General features: G+C 35.9%; 1 protein-coding gene and 1 non-coding gene across 10 annotated transcripts in view; one reads left to right on the forward strand and one right to left on the reverse strand.

The window, feature by feature from the left end:
- LOC149084790 (peroxisomal N(1)-acetyl-spermine/spermidine oxidase-like) overlaps positions 1-20,364 on the forward strand; it is a 199,078-nt gene that overhangs the window by 20,762 nt on the left and 157,952 nt on the right. For all 9 annotated transcript variants that reach the window (XR_016192759.1, XR_016192758.1, XR_016192761.1 and 6 more), the window contains exon 3: positions 8,315-9,162. Coding sequence is in view for 4 of the 9 variants with exons in the window: in XM_089232531.1 (XP_089088657.1) it covers positions 8,315-9,162 (848 nt within the window). In the remaining 5 variants the exon portion in view is untranslated. The remainder of the gene's footprint in view (positions 1-8,314; positions 9,163-20,364) is intronic.
- TRNAS-AGA (transfer RNA serine (anticodon AGA)) lies at positions 3,697-3,770 on the reverse strand. Its single transcript has one exon. It is a non-coding gene; the product is annotated as a tRNA-Ser (tRNA).

Consider the following 20,364-nt stretch of genomic DNA (forward strand, 5'->3'; position numbering starts at 1 on the left):
TGTCCCAAGTTTCAGAGCAAGTCGTCAGCAACCAGTTTCCAGGTAAACCTCCCAGCAATCATCGATGACAGTCCATCGGAGCCCAGCCAGTTGAACGTCGAAGATAGAGATACTGGACGTTTTTTATAGCATTAGACCTGAAGTTTTGTCACAAACCAAACCATTCAAGGTTTCATCTGCCAGAGGGCAACTAGTCACGGGTTAAACTGCAAGACTCGTTAATTGATTATTTAGCTTTTATAAAAACATCTTCACCGGACCCACCGGGAACAAGAATGGTAGTTATTTAGATCATATTATATTAAAATTTCATGACCGAAATCAAAAACAAGCTACTCAAGTAGCTTGTTTAGCATCGTAAACCGGCTTTAACTTTAAGACCATTCGTCCACCGGCAACACTCCGTCTCTTGATAAAAATTCAACAATTCACAAAAATAATTTGCATACAAAACAAAGTCAAAAAATATTTCAAAATTTCTAAGTGGCAACGCTAAACGTAATCGGCGAGCTGGCCAGGCTCTCCGATCACGCCTCTTACGTCAAACACAAAAACAAAACTATTATTCCGGCGGAAGTCAGCAGCCAACCGCCGAAGCAGGTAAATAAAAATACAATAAAAATACAATAAAAATACAATAACATTATAATGACATGATGTGATATCTCCCACGGGAGAATCCCCAAACTAAATAATTAAGTGTATGTTAGATGAGAAATAAATTTTGGTGGGACATCAGCTGCCTGACCTTGGTTCCATCCTCGTCAAACGACCGCAAGACTCGACCCTACGGCCGTAGGACTAAGCGGACTTTCTGGCTCATGATGGTATGCCAGCGGAACTTCTGGATGGTTTCCGGTAGCTGAGCAGTCCCTGGGGTCAAAACATGACTATTTCCCACATAACAAATTAACAACAGTAACGGAGAAAGACGTCATCCTGATTTGTTACAACACCCAGTCACCTATAATTTTTCATCCAATGTACCATGACAGCGCAGCAGTACGTTCATAACATCCTTCAGCCACATGTGTTGCCACTTAATAGCAGGGTTCCAGGAGGCATTTTTCAACTGGACAATGCTTGACCACACACAGAAATGCATTCATCGCATTAATACCCTTCCTTGGCCTGCCCAATTACCAAATTTGTCACCAATTCAGCATATCTGGGATCATTTGAGAAGGTAAGTTGGGCAGCTTAGAAATTTGATTAAACTATGGGCGTGTTTACAGCAACTGTGGAATGAGATGACGCAAGACACCATACAAATACAATGTCACAACAGGCAAATTGCCCAACGAGGTGGCTGAGTTAAGAACATCATGGATCCCCGAGCTATTTTTTGGAGGCCCTACCTACTACTACTACACCACACATGCACCCAGCCCACACCCCGGCCCGGGGAAACCCCCAACGAATCTGTACATGCGGGAATGTGCGTGTACGTGTAGTGAAACCTGACGTGAAGTTTTTGTTGTTTCTCTGTAATGCTTGTTATGTGTAGTGCTGCCATCTACCACAAGTTTTTCAAACTATGAGTGAAGTGTTATGATTGAATGATTTATCGTTGTAGGACAGTTGCTCTCTGTGGCGAGACTTTTTAACGGGGAGATCGGCTCGCATTTGCGCCTTGAAGTTGGGAACCACAGAAAACCAACTTCAGCCGACCACCACTGTGGAGTTCGAACCCGGATCCTCGCATCGCGTGTCCGTCACTATAACCACTCGACCACCACAGCAGCATACAGGACCTGTATGCCTCAATGCCCACCCGTATTACATCGTGTATTCAAGCTAGAGGTGGCCCAACAAGGTACTAGAACCTCCATTCATTTGTAGTTTTTCCTGTAACAAATGATTTGTTTGATTTAATTATGTAATCACTTATAATCAACATTGTACTCACATATATAAAATTTTGCTCCATTCGGACAACTCTTTCTTGGTGCACAAATTTTTATGGCAATAAGTGTATTTGACATCCATATTTTTTATAGGCATCTTTTTCAACTACCTCATTGGGCATTTTGTCTGTTGTGGCCTTTGTATTCATATTCAAACATGGTTAAATTCAAATTCTTGGATAGTTCAAACTTTTACAAACTCCCTTGAATTTCCTATCTGATTCAATGTTAAAATTGTTTATTTCATTCAAATTATTTTAATATGTTTTGGATTACTTGAAATTGGAACTGGTAAAATCACAATTTCAGTATGAGCAAATGTAGGCATCTTGGAAAATTTTTTTCTTTTGACAAGTTGTTAAACAGTAAATCTTCAAAGATAAAGGAAAGTTATAAAATTCTGACTTTGGCACACTATGCGAAAGGTGTCCCCCTTTCCATTTTCGAATCTGGTAACCCTAGGTTTATACCATCATTTTCTAAACGGGTACAATTTTCTTTGACCTCAACTTCTCGTTCAAACAGCTATGCTAATATTCTGTTCGCTGAGTAACGTGTGAAGAAATGTAGAACCAGTCCTGAAGATAACCCAATGTTTTATCATTGATCATCGATTTTCAATAAAAATAAATCATCAATTTCATTGAAAATCTTAACCCCTTTATGATCAGGGATGTAATATTGCGTCCAAAAGCCAGTGAAATAAATTCAATCTAGCTGGCTGACTTCAATCCCTTTTTTTCTCATGGCGAAGGTTTATTGTAACCATATGAAACAAAGAGTGTGTGTGTGTGTGTGTGTCCCCCTGTTGTCCCACTACCATGATATCTCAATGAGATAATGGTAAACTGATAATGAGCATGTGAGGTAACGGTGGTGGTTCTCCTCAGCTTTTTTCCCCTTGTTCTCCACAGCATTCTCCCTCCCCACACACATATATAATGTATCTTTCTCAGAGGTAATCTTTTTATTATACATATACTGTACATAGAAGTGAGAAAGAGAACAAGTTTGTAGTTGAGGGTGAAAAAGCGAGGCACTGTACTAATACTCTCTTATCCAATATATATCTGTATTGTTCCTCCCCACCCTTATTTATTTTTTTCTTTCTTTCTTTCCTTTTCTTCCTTTTTTAAACATAGAACAAGGTTACCACGTTTATCGTCTATACGTCTCATACAGATCATTAAAATTTATTGCCAACAGCTTGAATGTGAAGTGGTTAAATGATTCAATCATATCTTCACCCCACATAAAGTTTTCAGTAAAACATTAAGTAATTGGGTCTATCTTCATAGCTCCAGTTCTGTTTACCCACTAGTGTCAAGCTTCATATGGTTATTGAAAAGTCCTTGAAAAAAAATCAATTTTCAAGTCTTTGAAAACAATTTTTTTTCCAAAGTGGAATAATGAGAAATGAGAGAGATACATAAATACGGGAAGAAAAACTTGTTAAAAAAATAACTAAACCTCATAGAAGTTGATTATAATTTTTATACGAAGGTTTTTAAATTCCTGTTGCGAAGATGAATTTTTCGAAAGAGAAAATTCTACTGTCTTTGCGGGGAATCGAACCCATATCCTTTCACTTTCCGGGTGAACGCCCTAGAATACAAAGGCAATGAATCTCACGCTCTTTCCTTGAAGCTGATTCAGGCCAAGCTCACAATGGCTGACGCTGCCACCAAATGGCAACTTATGCAAAGATGACGTCACTCTCTGCTACCATACAAAGGTTTTAAACAACTGGTTGTTGGGAAGATGAATTTTTGGAAAGAAAAAATTCAACTGCCTTTGCAGGGAATCGAACCCACGTCCTTTCACTTTCTGGGTGAACGCCCTAGACCACTATGCTACAAAGGCAACCAACAGAAATCGCAGTCTTTCCTTGGAACTCGTGTGCACCGAACTTCTTTTGCTTGCCACCGTAATCTGGGGCGACTTTGCACCAATACTGAAAAAAGATTCAATGACACGTAACAGCTATTCTCATGAATATTTCCAAACAGTTTAAATTCTGCGACACAGGAGACTTTATCAGTCATCAATGTTTAAGTTACTGATGCATATTTCATTTTGTGGCTGAAAATTTAAGTTTTTGTTGGCAAAAATTCCAGCTGAAATTAAACTGCACAAATATGTATACCAAATGATATCCAAAATGGCAGATGTATCAGTAACTGATATACGTTAGTTGACTGAAAACTTCTCCTGTTGGGCAAAATCAAAATTGAGTGGAAATATTCATTATAGAATAGCCGCTAGATAACATTGAATCCTTTTTTCAGCATTGGTGTAAAGTTACCCTTGTAGGTAAGGTCAAGGTCACCAAAAGTAGACTTGAATTACAGTATATTTTTCCCTTGTAAATTAATAACAACTATATATATAATCAATCTGTGTATCAATTTGTTTATTCTGCGTATATAATTTCTTTTATTCTATTCTTTTTTATATATGCATTTATTAGTGTTTTAGATCTATGTTTTGAATCATCTTTTGTAACCAATCTAGAAGAAAAAGTATTGTATACTCATGTTACTATTATATATATATTTCTCAGTATAATTTCATGTATCTTTCACCCTACTCACTGGGTAGATACTCTATGGTGATACCATTTCAAACAGCCAGCAGATTGCCTTTAGGGGCGTTCAAGTTTTACGTAAGCAAATTTTAAGCCATTTTTGACCCCCTCCCCCTTGTCAGCAAAATTTCGTCATCAGCTCTGCCCCTATGAATCCTAACTCATATTTTCATAAAGGGTGGTTGATGACGTAAGCATTATCCAAACCCCCCTCCGCCCCTTGTCATCAAAAGTCAGCAAATCGGAAACCCCCTCCCGCCCCATTGATGATGACGTAATACTTGAACGGCCCCTTTGCCATCTATAATTGGCACTAGATTCTAGTGGTATGTTTAATATATAATGTGTCTTGTAAGTCCTAATTTGGCCTTTGTCTAATCAACCATTTGTTGTAGAGGCATGGTTCCAGTTTAAAATATGCTCAAAATGTGTTAAAAAATCACTCTTTACTAGTTTTGAGAGTGAAAATATAGTGTGTCACAAAATAAAAAAAATTAGAGTTTTATATAGACACCCAGTCTTAAAAAAACCAATTAGAAAGTCCTTGCCCAATTTCTCCTGAGGCCAACAAAAAAAATTTCATGTTTCAAAGTTATTTAGCATTCATTGTGATATTTGAATTCAAAAATTGGAGAGAAAAGTTAGCGAAAGAACAAGCAGCATTGTCTATTAGTTTATGCTGTTCTTTCTCAACTTTTTTCGGATTTTTGGATTGAAATGTCTCTGTAAATATTGCACTTAGAAACATGAAATTTATTTTGTTGGTCTTAGAAGAGATAGGGCAACAACTTTCTAATTGGGTTTTTTAAAGACGGTGTCCATATAAAAATTAAATTTTTTTATTTTGTGACACTGTATTTTTACTCCCAAAACTAGTATAGAGTGGTTTTCTGGAGCATTTCTTAAATTAGAATCATACCTGTACGACAAACAGTTGATGAGATAAAGGTCTGAATTAGGACTTACAGGATATATACCGTGTATATGTGTGTGTGTTTCATTTAACTAGAGAGTCGAGATCCTTTCAGTAGTTAAAACACATTCCTGCTTGACTGCATTGTATATAGCACTTTTAATTTAAAAAATAGTAGTAGTTATAATATATTCAAATTTATTCATGCAAAATGTGGATACATTAATTGAAAAAAAATAAATTATTAACATTTATGAAGTTAAATGGTAAGCTCAGACAGGGTTGGTTGGTTTAAACCTTGGTTTTAACCAAGTGGTTTTTTTAAAAAAACCATTTGGTTTTTTTCAAAAAATCAAATAAAAGTTGCCTAAATATCATTTTTTTCCTTGAAAAATATCATATTAGTTCATTATTAGCCAAAATGTTTCATTTTTACCACGTTTTATATCCTTGGAGTACATTCTGATGGTATATCTTTAAATGACATAAGATTTTATAAGTGTTTTTTTCAAAAAGTCTCATAAAAGTGGCCAGAATATATATATATTTTTCATATGAAGTATCTTAGTTATTTAAAGTTATATATAAAAGCCAAAATTTCTCATTCTTACCACATTTTCTAACCTTTGGCTAAATTCTGATGCAAATTCTGTAGCAAATTCATGAATAAGGACTGCATGACACATCTAAATGTAGTGGTGTATTATCTCACACGGTTTCTTTTTCCCTTCACAAAGAAGCAGCTACAGTAGTGACACTATCATGCTAGGGGCAGGTGGTCCTATAATCCAATAAAGACACCAGCTGTCCTTAAAGGACAAAGACCAGTGTACTAGTTGTTACATTACCTCACATACATTTTCATTTTCTTTCCCATAAGAAGTAGCACATCTCCTACTGTATATCTCCCAGTCTTAATATTCAATAGTTGTTTTTTTTATACTTTCACACACACACTGTTAAACCCAGTTAATCAAGGTTCTACTGTATAGTAGTAACAGATTTATGAAAAATAATCAGCTATATACAGGGAGATTATAATTTGAATTTTGATTCTCCAAAACTATACAATAAGTACTGATCAGAATGACTTGAAAATTTGCATGGATACTCCTGAAGCAATGGAAGTTTCTTTCGCAAAAGAAAAAAGTGCAAAATGTGCAAGTAGATGATGCTGTACTTGGCCAGCAGTATAATCTATTTTGTGCAACCACATCATTTCAGCACTTCCACAGCATCAGTGTGTGGATAGAACTTCTATCAAGATGCACATTGCAATACCAGCAAAGCACCTGCTGAAGACCCATTTTGACAGGATGCACCTTAACCCTTGCAACTTCTGGCTGTGGGTGTAATAAACAGTGGTCAGATTGCACACTTTGAATTGCAATCTCCAGCACATTCCCTATATGTTAGGGGGGCATTTGGTTTAATAAAGCTGAATTGCAAGCACATCTACATCATGACCATGGCATACTCTGATTCTGTTGTTGAACAACAATTTTTGTGCTTTCAACCTCAGGTTGGACAACGTATTTAACATTTCTTAAGTAAGTTGTAGTTATTTGTTCAATTACTTTGTTTTTTGTGATGTTTCCATGAATTATGAAATCATGCAACGCTATAATTAAGGTATCATTTTGCCATGACTGGCTATCGTTTCCATTCTGCGAGCAAATTTCCCACATGTTGGATGATGTCATTAATTTTACATTTTTAAGTATTTTTTCCCCTTTACCAAATAAAATTGCATTTTTTCAGGAATATTCATGTCAATTTTCAAGTCATTTTGACAATCGTTCTTTTTTACAGTGTTTTGAAATCGATACCTTAGTTATAATCACCCTGTATATCGTAAATCATTGCTAATTAATCTGCATTATTTATGCTTCATTAAATACATTATATTCACTTAATTTTTATTACTTTTTTCAAAATAGCTTCCTAATTAAGCATACTGAAAGTAACTGGAGAAAAACCTTTATATACTATATGATTAATAATAACATTGAAAGAATTTTCAAACACACAGTAATCCATTGAGTTGAGCAAAAAATAATTAAATTGCAAAAGTTGGTTTTTGTTAAAATGTAAGAAATATTTATTGATTAATTAGTATGGGAATAGTGTTAATTACATTAATAACCATTTCATTTTAGTTAATTATTAGAAGTTTGAATGATTTTTTAGAAATTTCATTGTTTTTAATGTTAATACTATTTAAAACAAAAAAACCGGTTTAAACCAAAAAAAACCCGGTTTTTTTGGATTTTTTACCAACCCTGATTTAAACCAAAAAAAACCCTGTTTTTTGGTTTTTTTCACCAACCCTGCTCAGTAAGCTTAACTAAACAACAAATCATTTATTGATTGATGTTGTTTGGTAATTTACCATACCATCAGTTTCCCAAACATTAAATTTACTTTCCTCATCATCCCCAAATTAACATACGATCCTTGGATATATTATAATCCTAGCTTCCACTGCTCCCCCAGACCATTCCATAGCCACCCAGGGAACGATATTGCTCACTTTCGCAAACACCTATTTAAAAAATTGGTTTTTGCTCAATTTGTTGTTTAATTAAGCTCAGTAAGCTTAACTAAACAACAAATCATTTATTGATTGATGATGTTTGGTAATTTACCATACCATCAGTTTCCCAAACCATAAATTTACTTTCCTCATCATCCCCAAATTAGCATAGGATCCTTGGATATATTATAATCCTAGCTTCCACTGTTCCCCCAGACCATTTCATAGCCACCCAGGGAACGATATTGCTCACTTTCGCAAACACCTATTAAAAAAATTGGTTTTGTTAGAACGACATCAGTACATAGGTTCCAGCATTTCTCATTTGATAAAAACCATGAATTTGTTCTTACTTGATTTTTTTTTTTCAGGATCCAGTACTATAGAAATGGGAGCTCAATGGATACATGGTCAAGAAGGCAATATCATATATGACTTGGCTCAATTGAATTCCTTGGTTGAACAAAATCCTTCTTCTGAATTACTGTTTTCCTGGTCAAATGTCACTTGTAAAGAAAAAAAGCAGGTTATTCTGGAAACTGTTGAGTTTTTAGAGAAAAGTATTTGTGAACTTCAAGAAAAAGTGCCAAAACATGAGCTAAGTTTATTGGATTATTTGCAAAGTTGCTTCAACAGATATTTGTCTGATGATAAAGGTAGTTGTTTTAAGGAGCTGAAATATTCTGTTTTTCAGTGGTATATAAAATATCAATGTGAAGTGAATGGATGTTCCAATTTGGACTTAGTTTCTGCCAATTTGATTCATCGTTATCGTGAATGTAAAGGTGAACCTCTAGTGGAATTGAAATATGGTTATTCAAGTGTTTTGAATATTTTATTATCAAGTTTACCTTCAGACTGGATTTTAAAAAACAAAGAAGTATGTAAAGTCAATTTAAAATATGATAAAGAGAAAAGAGATTGCGATGTTGCCAAGCTGAAACCTATTGAAGTGATTTGCTATGATGGATCTATTTATAGAGGAGATCATGTGATAATCACTATCCCATTAGGATGCCTGAAAAATGCCATCACGTCAATGTTTAATCCACCTTTGCCACAACGAAAGAGAGATGCTATAATGTGTATGGGGTTTGATGTTCTTAATAAAGTATATTTGAAGTATGAAGAACCATTCTGGGATCATGATTTTGCGTTAAATGTTCTATGGGATCATAACAGATATTCTATTGGCTCATCTAACCATGAAGAAACTGAGGTAAAAAATAACAAAAATTTAGTTTAGACAGGATTTAAATTTTTTCTAGTTCTAAAAATTAGGACATTGCATGGTATTTTTTATTTGATATGGCAAAAGTGCATGTTAAAATTCCATCATAAGAGTATAACAGATCGCAAAGACCATAATGTTATTTTTAGTGATAACATTAAAATGCAAGGAAATGAATGTTTCTTTTTATTCAAAAGGCACCAACTTTATATTATCCAGTATTTTTGTTTAAAAATGGTTTCTTCATACACTTATTTTTCACTTATCACTGCTAAAATTTCCTCTAACAGTCACATTCCATTTTCATAAGAATCAGTAGCATCTTTTAGGGCACAAAATAGTTTGAAGATCATGCAAAAATGAGTATAAGACTTTCTACACCCCAATTTATTTTCCTCATAAAAAAACCTTATTTTTGACCGAAATGACAGTTTTTCAATGGCACTATGAAGTTAAAACCTTCAAACCTATCTACTGAAGGAATGAAGTTCATGTCCGTGGCTTAAGAGGATGATCCCACTTTATAAAAAGTGGGCCTATGCGTTCGCTACCAGGATAAATTGTTTTAATTGAGAAGTTTCAATTTCCAAAATATTATGCAGAGCTATTTTAAGGTAAGTGAAAAGAAAGACAAATGCCTACTTGATTAGTAATTGATTTTTAATAAATTTTCAGTTTAAGGAACTGTATATCCGATGGCGTAGAAGAAAACCTCATACAGTCAACGCTTGATTTTAGGAACTTTGATTATATGAACTGTACATATTACAAACCAGTTTTCTGGTCCCAAACAATATAGGATTCTTTTGAACGTTTTTTCCATTCACAAATTTTTGATTTTATGAACTAATTATTCAAATCCACACACATGAGTTTGTAAAACAAGTGTAGACTGTATGTAAAGAATTACCAACTTTACAGGAAGGACAAAAAATAGCTTGTTATAGCACTTTGGTAATTAACAAATAGCTCGTTAAAACACCTATCAATAATAAACACTATAAAAAACGGTATAAATATGTAAAACCAACCATTAAAGTACTATCCAAATTCACCGAAAATTAATGGTTTTTCCATTAAAGTTGGCCAAGAACTTGAGGTCATGGTTAAAGAAAACATTCATCAATGATTAAAATTCTAGGAACATTTATTCCATGAAAAACATCCGTGCCTAACTGATCATTATCACATCGTATGAATATAACAACCAACATTTGTCTTCACGAAAACAAGATATATATAAACAGAAAAATATGACGTCATCTGACGAGTTCAATTTGCATGTACTTGTGCGCTCTTAATACCAACATATCCTCCCTGAGAGCATGCAAAATCTTTTTTTTTTTAAATTCAATTACAACAAACAAATTTTTTTCAAACACCAAATCAACAGGTTGGCAGGTACATGTTTTGTTAAAAAATCAGCAATCATCAAATCAGTCGATAAATATTTTAGATCAATAATCTTTTCACTTAAAAGATCTTTTACGAAATGAAACCTTAAATTTACATGATGAGTTCTCGTCAAAGATTTAACACTATTACACCAATCAATAGCTGCTTGATTATCAGAATATATGATTACAGGAGTAATCAAGAATTTTATACAATTCAGTTCTTGTAATAAATTATACATCCAAAGAACATTTTTAGCAGTCTCCGCTATGGAATACAATTCCACTTCACAGGTCGATAGTCCAACCATTTTTTGTTTCACACCTTTCCAGATAATCAGCGAAGATCCAACTTTGATGAGGGATCCTGAGAAGGACTTCCCTCCTTCTGCATTACCCCAACTTGCATCAGCATATGCCTCAAGGTATCCACATCGATTGTAATAACGTAAAACATAATTTTTAGTTCCATTTAGATACCTATGCACTCTCTTGATCATAGTAAAATGTTTCTTTTCTGGATTTTTATTAAATTGAGACAAATAACTTACAACGTAACTCAAGTCAGGTCGTGTTCTATTGGCTAGGTAGGAGAGTTCACCAATCATTTCTAGATATTTTTTCGAATCTAAGGCTCATTTAATGCCAACTTTAATGATACATCATCTTTGCACATGGGAGTTTTGACAGAACTGCAATTATTCATTCCGTGCTTCAGTAAAATTGATTCAATATAATCCTTCTGACTAATTTCTATGTTTGAATCATTTTGAGTTATTTCTAGTCCTAAAAACTTATTTTTATTAGTTGTTTCATTGAGATCAAAATGTACATTTAATTTCTTGATAATATCATTAGAAACTCTGGGATTGTCAATGAAAATTGCCAAGTCATCTACATAAATACACAAAACAATAAAATCATTTGAATTATCAAACACAAATATGCAATTATCGGAAGCCAACTGTTTGAATCCAACTTCTAATAATATACTTTTAAGTTTAGAATGCCAATTTTGGCCAGACTGTGGCAAACCATAAATACTTCGTTGTAACTTACAAACTTTATTATTTCCATAATGATTTTCAAATCCTGGAGGAATCATTAAATATACAGTTTCACTTCCTTATAAGTATGCGGTTTTCACATTACATTAACATTTCATTCTTAAGTTTAATTTTGGAACTAATGCAAGTAGTAATCAGAGTGATTCTATATTTATTACTGGAGAATACGATTCATCGTAATCCCTTTGTTTCATTGGTCCATAAGCCACTGCTACTAATTGAGCTTTATGTTTAATCTTGTTTGAATTTTGTTTTATGGAAAAAACCCATTTGCTAGGAATTAGCCTATTTTTTCATTCTCTGGTTTATCCACGATTTTGAAAATGTTGTGTACATTCATGGAATTTATCTCCTCCATCATCGCTTGTTTCCATTCGGGCCAATCGTCCCTCAGCTTTGCTTCATCAACCGTTTTAGGATTTTCATTTTCGATCAAATTTGCGTTTAAGTTTTTTAGCCGTTCCGATCGTTTCACACCCAGTTCTAAAAGTCGTTGTTCTTCCTTGAGTATTCGCGCTACGTTTGCTTCTGTAAATTTTTCTTCCGTAGAACCCAGTGATCTACCTGGTTTTGATGTAGATTTTTCTCGATCAACATCGGAATCAGTCGTGTGTTCATTATTTTGGCTCAATTCATTTTCAAAAATCAATTTATCTATGTTCCACACAAGTGACTGTTCAATTTTGTGATCCAAAAATTTACTTCCCATGATCGATTCATTGAACTTAACAGATCGTGATTCCACAACTATTTTCTTGTCGATATCATAGACACGATATCCGTTTCTTTCTCTGGAATATCCTAACATAATTCCACGTCTACCTGATGGATCTAGCTTTGCACGGAACATTCTCGGAGAGTGGAAATATGCGATGCATCCAAAGACACAAAGTTGACTAACATCCGGTTTTACACCGAAGAAAATTTCATACAGCGTTTTTGCTTTCCCTTTGCACGGTGTAAAATTAGTCACATAATTGCTGCACGCAATAGCTTCTGCCCAAAAACAATGGGGTAAATTACTTTCGTGAAGAATTGTTCGAGCTCGATCTGTGAGGACTCTGATCGCTCTTTCACTTTTACCGTTGTTCTCCGGACAATAAGGAATAGTTTTTTCATGTTTTACTCCGGATCTATCAAAAAGTTGTTCGAAGGCTTTATTCATGAATTCACCTCCATTATCAGTTCGGAATCTTTTAATTCGAGTGTTCATTAAGTTTTCATATAAATTTTTGAACTTCAACAGTTCTTCAAAAGTTTCACTTTTGTGTTTCATGAAATATGTGAAATACATACCCGAAAAATCATCGACAATAATCAATAAATATCTTGAACCTTTTAGAGAATCAATTTGAAAAGGCCCACATACATTAGCATGACATAATTCAAGTATTGACTTACTTTGATTCACTGTCACATTTTTGTGAGGTTTACAAGTTATTTTACAAATATCACATGCATCACATTGCAAATTATTGCTAACACTAATATTTAGACCTTTAACTAAATTATTTTCAATCATCTTATTCACATACTCAGAATTTAAATGCGATAGCCTTTTATGCCATAGTTCGCTCAAATTTAAATCTGGCGGAGTTTCATTTATCTGTACTAAATTTGACAATTTAGTATTTGGAATTAGCTCAGTTTGCAAACGTTTGTGATTAATTTCAGCAGTTAATATGGTTTCACCGTTTTTACAAATATGCATTGCATCGCATCCAGAACGAATGTCATAACCCTTCTTCATGAGAGTTGGAAGTGATAATAGATTATATCTAAGATTTGGTACATACAAAACATTATACATTGTGATAAGCATTTCTTTACCATTATTTATGTATTTAATTCTAACCGTACCAGAACCTTTAGGTTTTAGAACAGATTCTTTACCAGCTTGATGTATAGCATTATTATGCGTCAAAAATTCATCAAACAAACTAATATTATTAGTCATATGAGCACTGGCTCCACTATCTACAATCCAAACATTTTTACCTTTAATATGACTGTATTTGACTTGAAATGCATGATCCTGTTTTCCACTTTCACCTCCATCCGCATAACTGACTCGTTTAGGAGAAGTTGCCTTGAAGTTTTGTCCCATTCGATTTTCACAATAGTCTCTAGTTTGCTTGGAAAAATACCGGGTAGTCCGCTTGAAACATCTTCTGGCAAGATGTCCAGGTTTCCGGCAGATGTAGCACACTCGTTCAGTCTTTTGACGATCCTTTCTTGTCACAAATGCACCTTCACTAGTCCAGGGAGTTTGCCGACGTTGGATTTCTTTCTCCTCTTCACGTAGAATTCACGTTTCTCTCATTGAGTTTTCAGGATCTCTCGAATTTTCGTAAATTTTCCTCTCAGTCCTCGAACAGTGTGATACACGAGTTCTCTCTGTGAAATTACCAGTCCTAAAGACATGCACTTAGTTGAAAGACCTCTGTCCCTTGCCACATAGTCGTTGATGGTCTCGGTATGAGTCAACTCTAGATCTTTTAGTTCTTGAGCAATATCAATCTTTCGATCATCTGCCATTCCAGTAAAATTGTCCTTGATTTTCTGCCAAAGTGTTTTAGTGTGTTTTTCCGAAGCATACTGCAACGCTTGTTCATCTGAGAGAGAGAGTTTAATGTAGGCAACTGCTTCTCTGTCATGTTTCCTCCAATTCAATCTCTCTTTGCTTTCGGCTTGTCCTTCTGCTGGAGCAGGCAGTTCTTGACCTTCGAGAACATATAAAAGTCCTTTCAGGCAAAGTGCTGCCTCCATCTTCATACTCCAGATATGATAATTTGTAGCTGTCAGCAAAGGAACAGGAATATGCTGCTTTTCCATGTTCACCACACCTTGATTATTGCCACACAGGATATAGTCACGCCAATGTTCATTCACATAGATATGATCGCAAAAAAATGTTCAGCCACTTGGATGTCGATCGCAAACATTGCATTATCAACCACGAAGATTAGGAACCACTCTCTGCTACCATTTGAGGTCGTGGTTAAAGAAAACATTCATTAATTATTAAAATTGTAGGAACATTTATTCGATGAAAAACATCTGTGCTGCGTAACAGATCATTATCACATCGTATCATTATAACAACCAACATTTGTCTTCACAAAAACAATATATATATAAACAGAAAAATATTTGCATGCACTTGTGCGCTCTTAATACCAACAGAACTGACATGCTGTTCCTTTTTTGTCCATAGAGAGAAGATTGATGTTGATTATTATTTTTTTATTAACAGCTGTAATAGGGGAGATATGATGTTTAGAATCTAAAACTGTCACAGTCATTTTCAGAAAAAATTTATGTGTACAAGGTTCTCTATCTAAGTAATTGATATGCAGATTTTTATTTTGTCAAAAATCTATTTGTGAACAGCTAACAAATTTATTTTTTAATCAGTTTGGTTGATCAATCAGTCAAATCATTCAAAGTCATTTTTGCAATGTTCTTCACATTAAATGGAGAACAAGCCAGCTCTTCTATAAAAATTACCATATTGTGTGGCAGAACCTTAACACATTTGCATCAGGCAATCTTCGATAAAAGTTTTCCTTATGATGGGTTAATTTAACCAGTCATCTGGCCAATTAATCTCTCTGTGTGCTACCAACGGTGTCCCTTTTTATGAAGATGTGCACGCTTTTCTTTTTTTGGAAGTTTGAAGCTATTAAAATATATTTTGATTGACTTTTTTTTTATAAAAATATTAAAACTGGTATTCTTTGCTGTATACTTGAAATCATAAAAACAATAATAAAATTTCATTTGTAAAACTAATGTTTTCTAATCAGAAATATTGAATTCTTAATTTATTAAATCCAATGACCACATGTGTTGTTCCAGTTCAAAATGAATGCAAAAAAATATTTCTCAGTAATTCATGTTAAAAATGACATTAAGTTTTATAATTTATTGTAAGTTTTATTTTTCCTTGTATGTTACTAATTATAAGATAGAATAAACGCTTGCAGATGCAGCTTTGCAAAGCATGGCGAAGATAATAACCCCAGACCTTGAAATATAATTGTTCAACTCCATCTAATGATGAGATAATATACAACCTCTGACAATAAAGTTCGGGGAATGAAGTCCGAACGGCCGATCTGGCAACACTGGCAAAGCAAAATGCTGCACATGCGTAGCGGCAGGTGTTGACCATCTGCCGCCACCGTTGTTCAGTTGAGTGTCATTTGTGTCCCGTGAAAGACTTGTTTTACAAAGTGCTTGTTTAGTGCATTGGTTCTTAACTGAGAACAGGAAAATGAACGAACAAAAGATCAATTTAAAGTTTTGTTTTAAGCTTGGCAAGACACCGAAAGAAACTCGCGCTGTAACATCCCTTAATGTGGTTACGTGCCTGGTTCGAATTATCCAGTTAAAGGCAGACAATAAGCAGGAAACAAACAAACAAGTTGTTTTGTATCACTTCAAAAGGCTTTATTACAGTAACGGTTATTTTACATTAAGTTAGACTTCGTTCATTAAAACAATATTTTTTGCATTAAAGTCAATTATTCTGACATCAATTTTAGTTATAAAAAAGCGTGGATCTCACTGCAGAAGTCCATGTCCATTTAGCCGGACATCACGTTTCTTCTCGCAGACCAAGAGATGCAAGTGCACTAGTTACGATAGCGATGTAGATCCATTCATGTCGTGGAACCAACCGAAGAACAGTGTCCCAGGTTTCAGAACAAGTCGTCAGCAACCAGTTTCCAGGTAGACCTCCCAGCAATCATCTATGACAGTTCATCGGAGACAGCCAGTTGAACGTCTAAGATAGAGGTACTGGACATTTCTATAGCGTTAGAGCAGAAGTTTCGTCACGAAACAGACCATTCAAGGTTTCATCTGCCAGAAGGCAACTAGTCACGGGTTGAACTGCAAGACTCGTTAATTGGTTATTTAGCTTTTATAAAGACATCTTCACCGGACTCGCCGGGAACAAGAATGGTAGTCATTTAGATCATATGGGAGGTTTACGATAGTCTTAGGTCAGGTTTTTTACTCCCAGACCACGTAGTCGGGAATGCGGGTTAGTTAATGATAATCACAACAGTACTGACGGGGAATTACCCACCTCTGACTTGGATGGCTTCTCGATTGACAACAAACCACCGGGCAAATTAAAATGTGTGTTAATAAATGCCAGGAGCTTGGGTAACAAGAAAGATTTTTTAGAAACTATGATAGTTGTGGAGGACTTGGATCTTATAGCCATTACAGAATCTTGGGCAAACGATGGGGATGAATCTTTCTTACACATCTCCGGATACGATACTTTTTTGAGAAATAGATCTGATAGGAAAGGGGGTGGAGTGTTGATATACGTGAAATCATGTTTGAAGGCTAGAGAGTGTAATGTACAGAGAAGTGATATTGAAACCATATGGGTTGAACTTGAGAACAAAAGACGTCATAAGCTTATTGTTGGGGTTTGTTACAATCCACCGAATAGGGATCAAAACTACATCGCCAAAATGCATGATGAAATTTCCTACATGTGTAAGCGAAAGAGGGTTCTCATACTAGGGGATTTCAATTACCCGGGTATTGATTGGGAGAACCTTTCATCTGGAAATCAGTATGAAAGAGACTTTCTTAAGTTGGTGCTCGAAAATTTTTTGTATCAGCATGTATCAGAAGCCACTAGGGGTACTGCTATTTTGGATTTAGTTCTTACTAGTTGCGAGGATCTTGTTGAACATGTTTCGGTGGGGGAAGAGTTTTCTTCCAGTCATCATCGTATCGTCAGATTTCACTGTAACTTTTCCTCGGGTAAGGTTGATAACAAAAGACTGGTTCCTTGTTTTCGGAGAACTAACTTTGATGTTTTGCGAAGAAGGTTAGCGGAAGTTTTCAAAGACCGGTTGGAATCAGTAGGGGTGGTAAGTCAATGGGAAGAATTTAGTACGAAGCTGTCCTCTGTTTTGCACGACGTCATACCCTTTGTTCGAAAAAAGCGTGTTTGTACATCACACCCTCTATGGTTCACGGATAGCGTGCGGAACCTTTATCTTGAAAAGAAAAGAGCATTCAGAGAGTATAAAAGTGGACGAGGTGACCTATCATTGTTTACTGATAAAAGAAGACTGTTGAAGAAAGCGATAAGGGATAGTAAAAAGCAAGTTGAATCTAGGTTGGCAGATAACATTGGCTCTGACCCAAAATCATTTTTTCGATACGTCAATAATGGATGTAAGGGGACAGTTGGCCCCCTCTCGATAGGAGGCTCAAAAGTAGAGAGCAATGTAGGCATGTATAGTGTTTTCAATGACTTTTTCGCGTCGGTTTTTAATGGAGATAATGATATTCGATATACGGGTGTTGCAGGGGGTAATAAAACGCTCAACGATATTCAAGTGGAAGACGTGGAGGTCCTAAATCTTCTAAGAAATGTATGTGCAAGCAAAGCACCAGGACCAGATGATATCTATCCCAGGGTTCTCAGGGAAGGTGCTAATGAATTGTTGGGGCCAGTCGCACAGATATACAGGAGTAGTGTTGCTGAGGGTATCGTCCCGAGAGATTGGAAACTGGCTAACGTTGTTCCGATATTTAAGAAGGGTAGTAGAGAAGTGGTGTCTAATTATCGTCCAGTGAGTTTGACGAGCTCCCTCTCGAAAATTTTGGAAATTATCATCAAAAGGCAGTTTGTGAAGTGGATAGACGAGAATAATGTATTGTCGGATAATCAGCATGGGTTCAGGAAGGGGAAGTCATGTGTAACTAACCTCCTTTGCTTCTATGATTACGTGACTAAGGCTTTGGGTAAGAGCAAAAATGTCGACGTTGTTTACCTTGATTTCCAGAAGGCATTCGATCGGGTCCAACATGGCAAACTCTTGAAGCGTTTACACGAGATTGGAATAGGGGGCAACTTGCTGAATTGGATAGAATCGTGGTTAAGAGATAGGTCGCAACGAGTTATGGTGAACGGGGAATTCTCTGGTTGGACAGACGTCACAAGTGGAGTTCCTCAGGGAAGTGTCCTTGGCCCCATACTTTTTTCACTTTTTATCGATAAACTCGATCAGGGTATCGATGGAATTACTAGCAAATTCGCAGATGATGTGAAGCTAATGGGGGTAATCGGGAATGAAAGCGATAGGGAGTTGCTCCAGACCAACTTAAACAAGATTGCAGCATGGGCAAATGAATGGAGCATGACGTTTAGCGTAGATAAGTGCATGGTCGCTCATTTTGGTTCGAACAACCCACGGTTCTCTTACGAGTTGAATGGTGTCACTATCCCGGATGCAACTAGAGTCACCGATTTGGGAATTCTCATTGACGAGCGACTTAAGTTTTCTGAACATTGTTCAGCGGTTGTCAAAAAATCGAATAGAATGCTTGGTCTCATTTTCAAAAAGGTCTCTTCGCGTTCTCCTAAAGTCATTCTTCCTCTTTTTCGAGGCTTAGTTCGTCCTGGACTGGAGTATGCTGTAAGGTTTTGGAGACCATACCTACAGAGGGACATAGACTTGGTTGAAGGGGTGCAGAGAAGAGCTACGCGTGTCCTTATTGGCACACAGGGCTTGAGTTATGAAGAAAGACTTCATTTTTTGAATATGTTTACATTGGATGAACGCAGGTGTCGAGGAGATATGATCGAAGTGTTCAAAATTTTCAATGGGATGGATAGGATGGACCATGAACTTTTAGTACACCGCCAATCGACTGCTTTTACAAGGGGACACCAGTATCGATTGGTGAGGGACAATGCAAGGTTATGGTGTCGCAGGGAATTTTTCTCCAATAGGGTTGTCAATAAATGGAATAGCTTACCCCCGGAGGTAGTAAATTGTAACACAATTGACACGTTTAAAAAGAAATACGATAAACATGTTGGGGGTAAATCGAGAAGCTATCCATTCTTAGAATAAGACAACCATAAGTAATCTTTATGGGCATCGTATAATATTTTATCATGTGTATATATTGTTTGTAATTTGTGTTAATTGCATTTTTAATTGGGTTGCTGTATTTTTGAAACATATGACAACCATATTTTTATGGGCATCTTTTTATCAGCCACCTCGTTGGGCATTTTGCCTGTTGTGGCGTTGTATTTGTATTTGTATTTGTATATTATATTAAAATTTTATGACCGAAATCAAGAACAAGCTACTCAAGTAGCCAAAGCAAGAGGTGAATAGTTTAATGAACGAAGGAATGAATGCAATTAGTGAGATCGAGAGAGGCGCTTTTATACATCAAAAACCGGTTTTGACTTTAGGACCATTCATCCACCGGCGACACGCCGTCTCTCGCTAAATATTCAGCATTCCACAAAAATAATTTGCATATGATCGCATGCCGGCAACATCAAAATCGGCCTCGATCGCTGCCACACGACCACCGCCGCCGATAAAAAACAAGTAAACATTTATGCGATGCTGACTTCAGACTTTTACGCCGGGGGGCCCATGGATACGTTGCAACGCGATGCTGGTACGTGTTTATGAAGATCAAGCACTGTCCATGAAGTGTGTGTACGAGTGGTTCGCCTGTTTTAGAGAAGGCCAGGAAAGTGTTTCTGACAACCCCCTGTAGCAGAAGACCGGCGACCTCCATCAGTGACGAAACATTGAGAAAGTGATGAAAATGATCGCGAAAGATCGTCGTTTAACTGTGCGCATGATAGCTGATGAACTGCAGATTAACCGTGAATCCGCACGACAAATCGTTACCCAGAATTTAGGGATGCG

This window comes from Pholcus phalangioides, unplaced genomic scaffold (assembly GCF_987345545.1).
Source record: "Pholcus phalangioides strain wild (caught in Gottingen) unplaced genomic scaffold, Ppha-v1.0 ptg000007l_1, whole genome shotgun sequence".
Classification (NCBI taxonomy): domain Eukaryota; kingdom Metazoa; phylum Arthropoda; class Arachnida; order Araneae; family Pholcidae; genus Pholcus; species Pholcus phalangioides.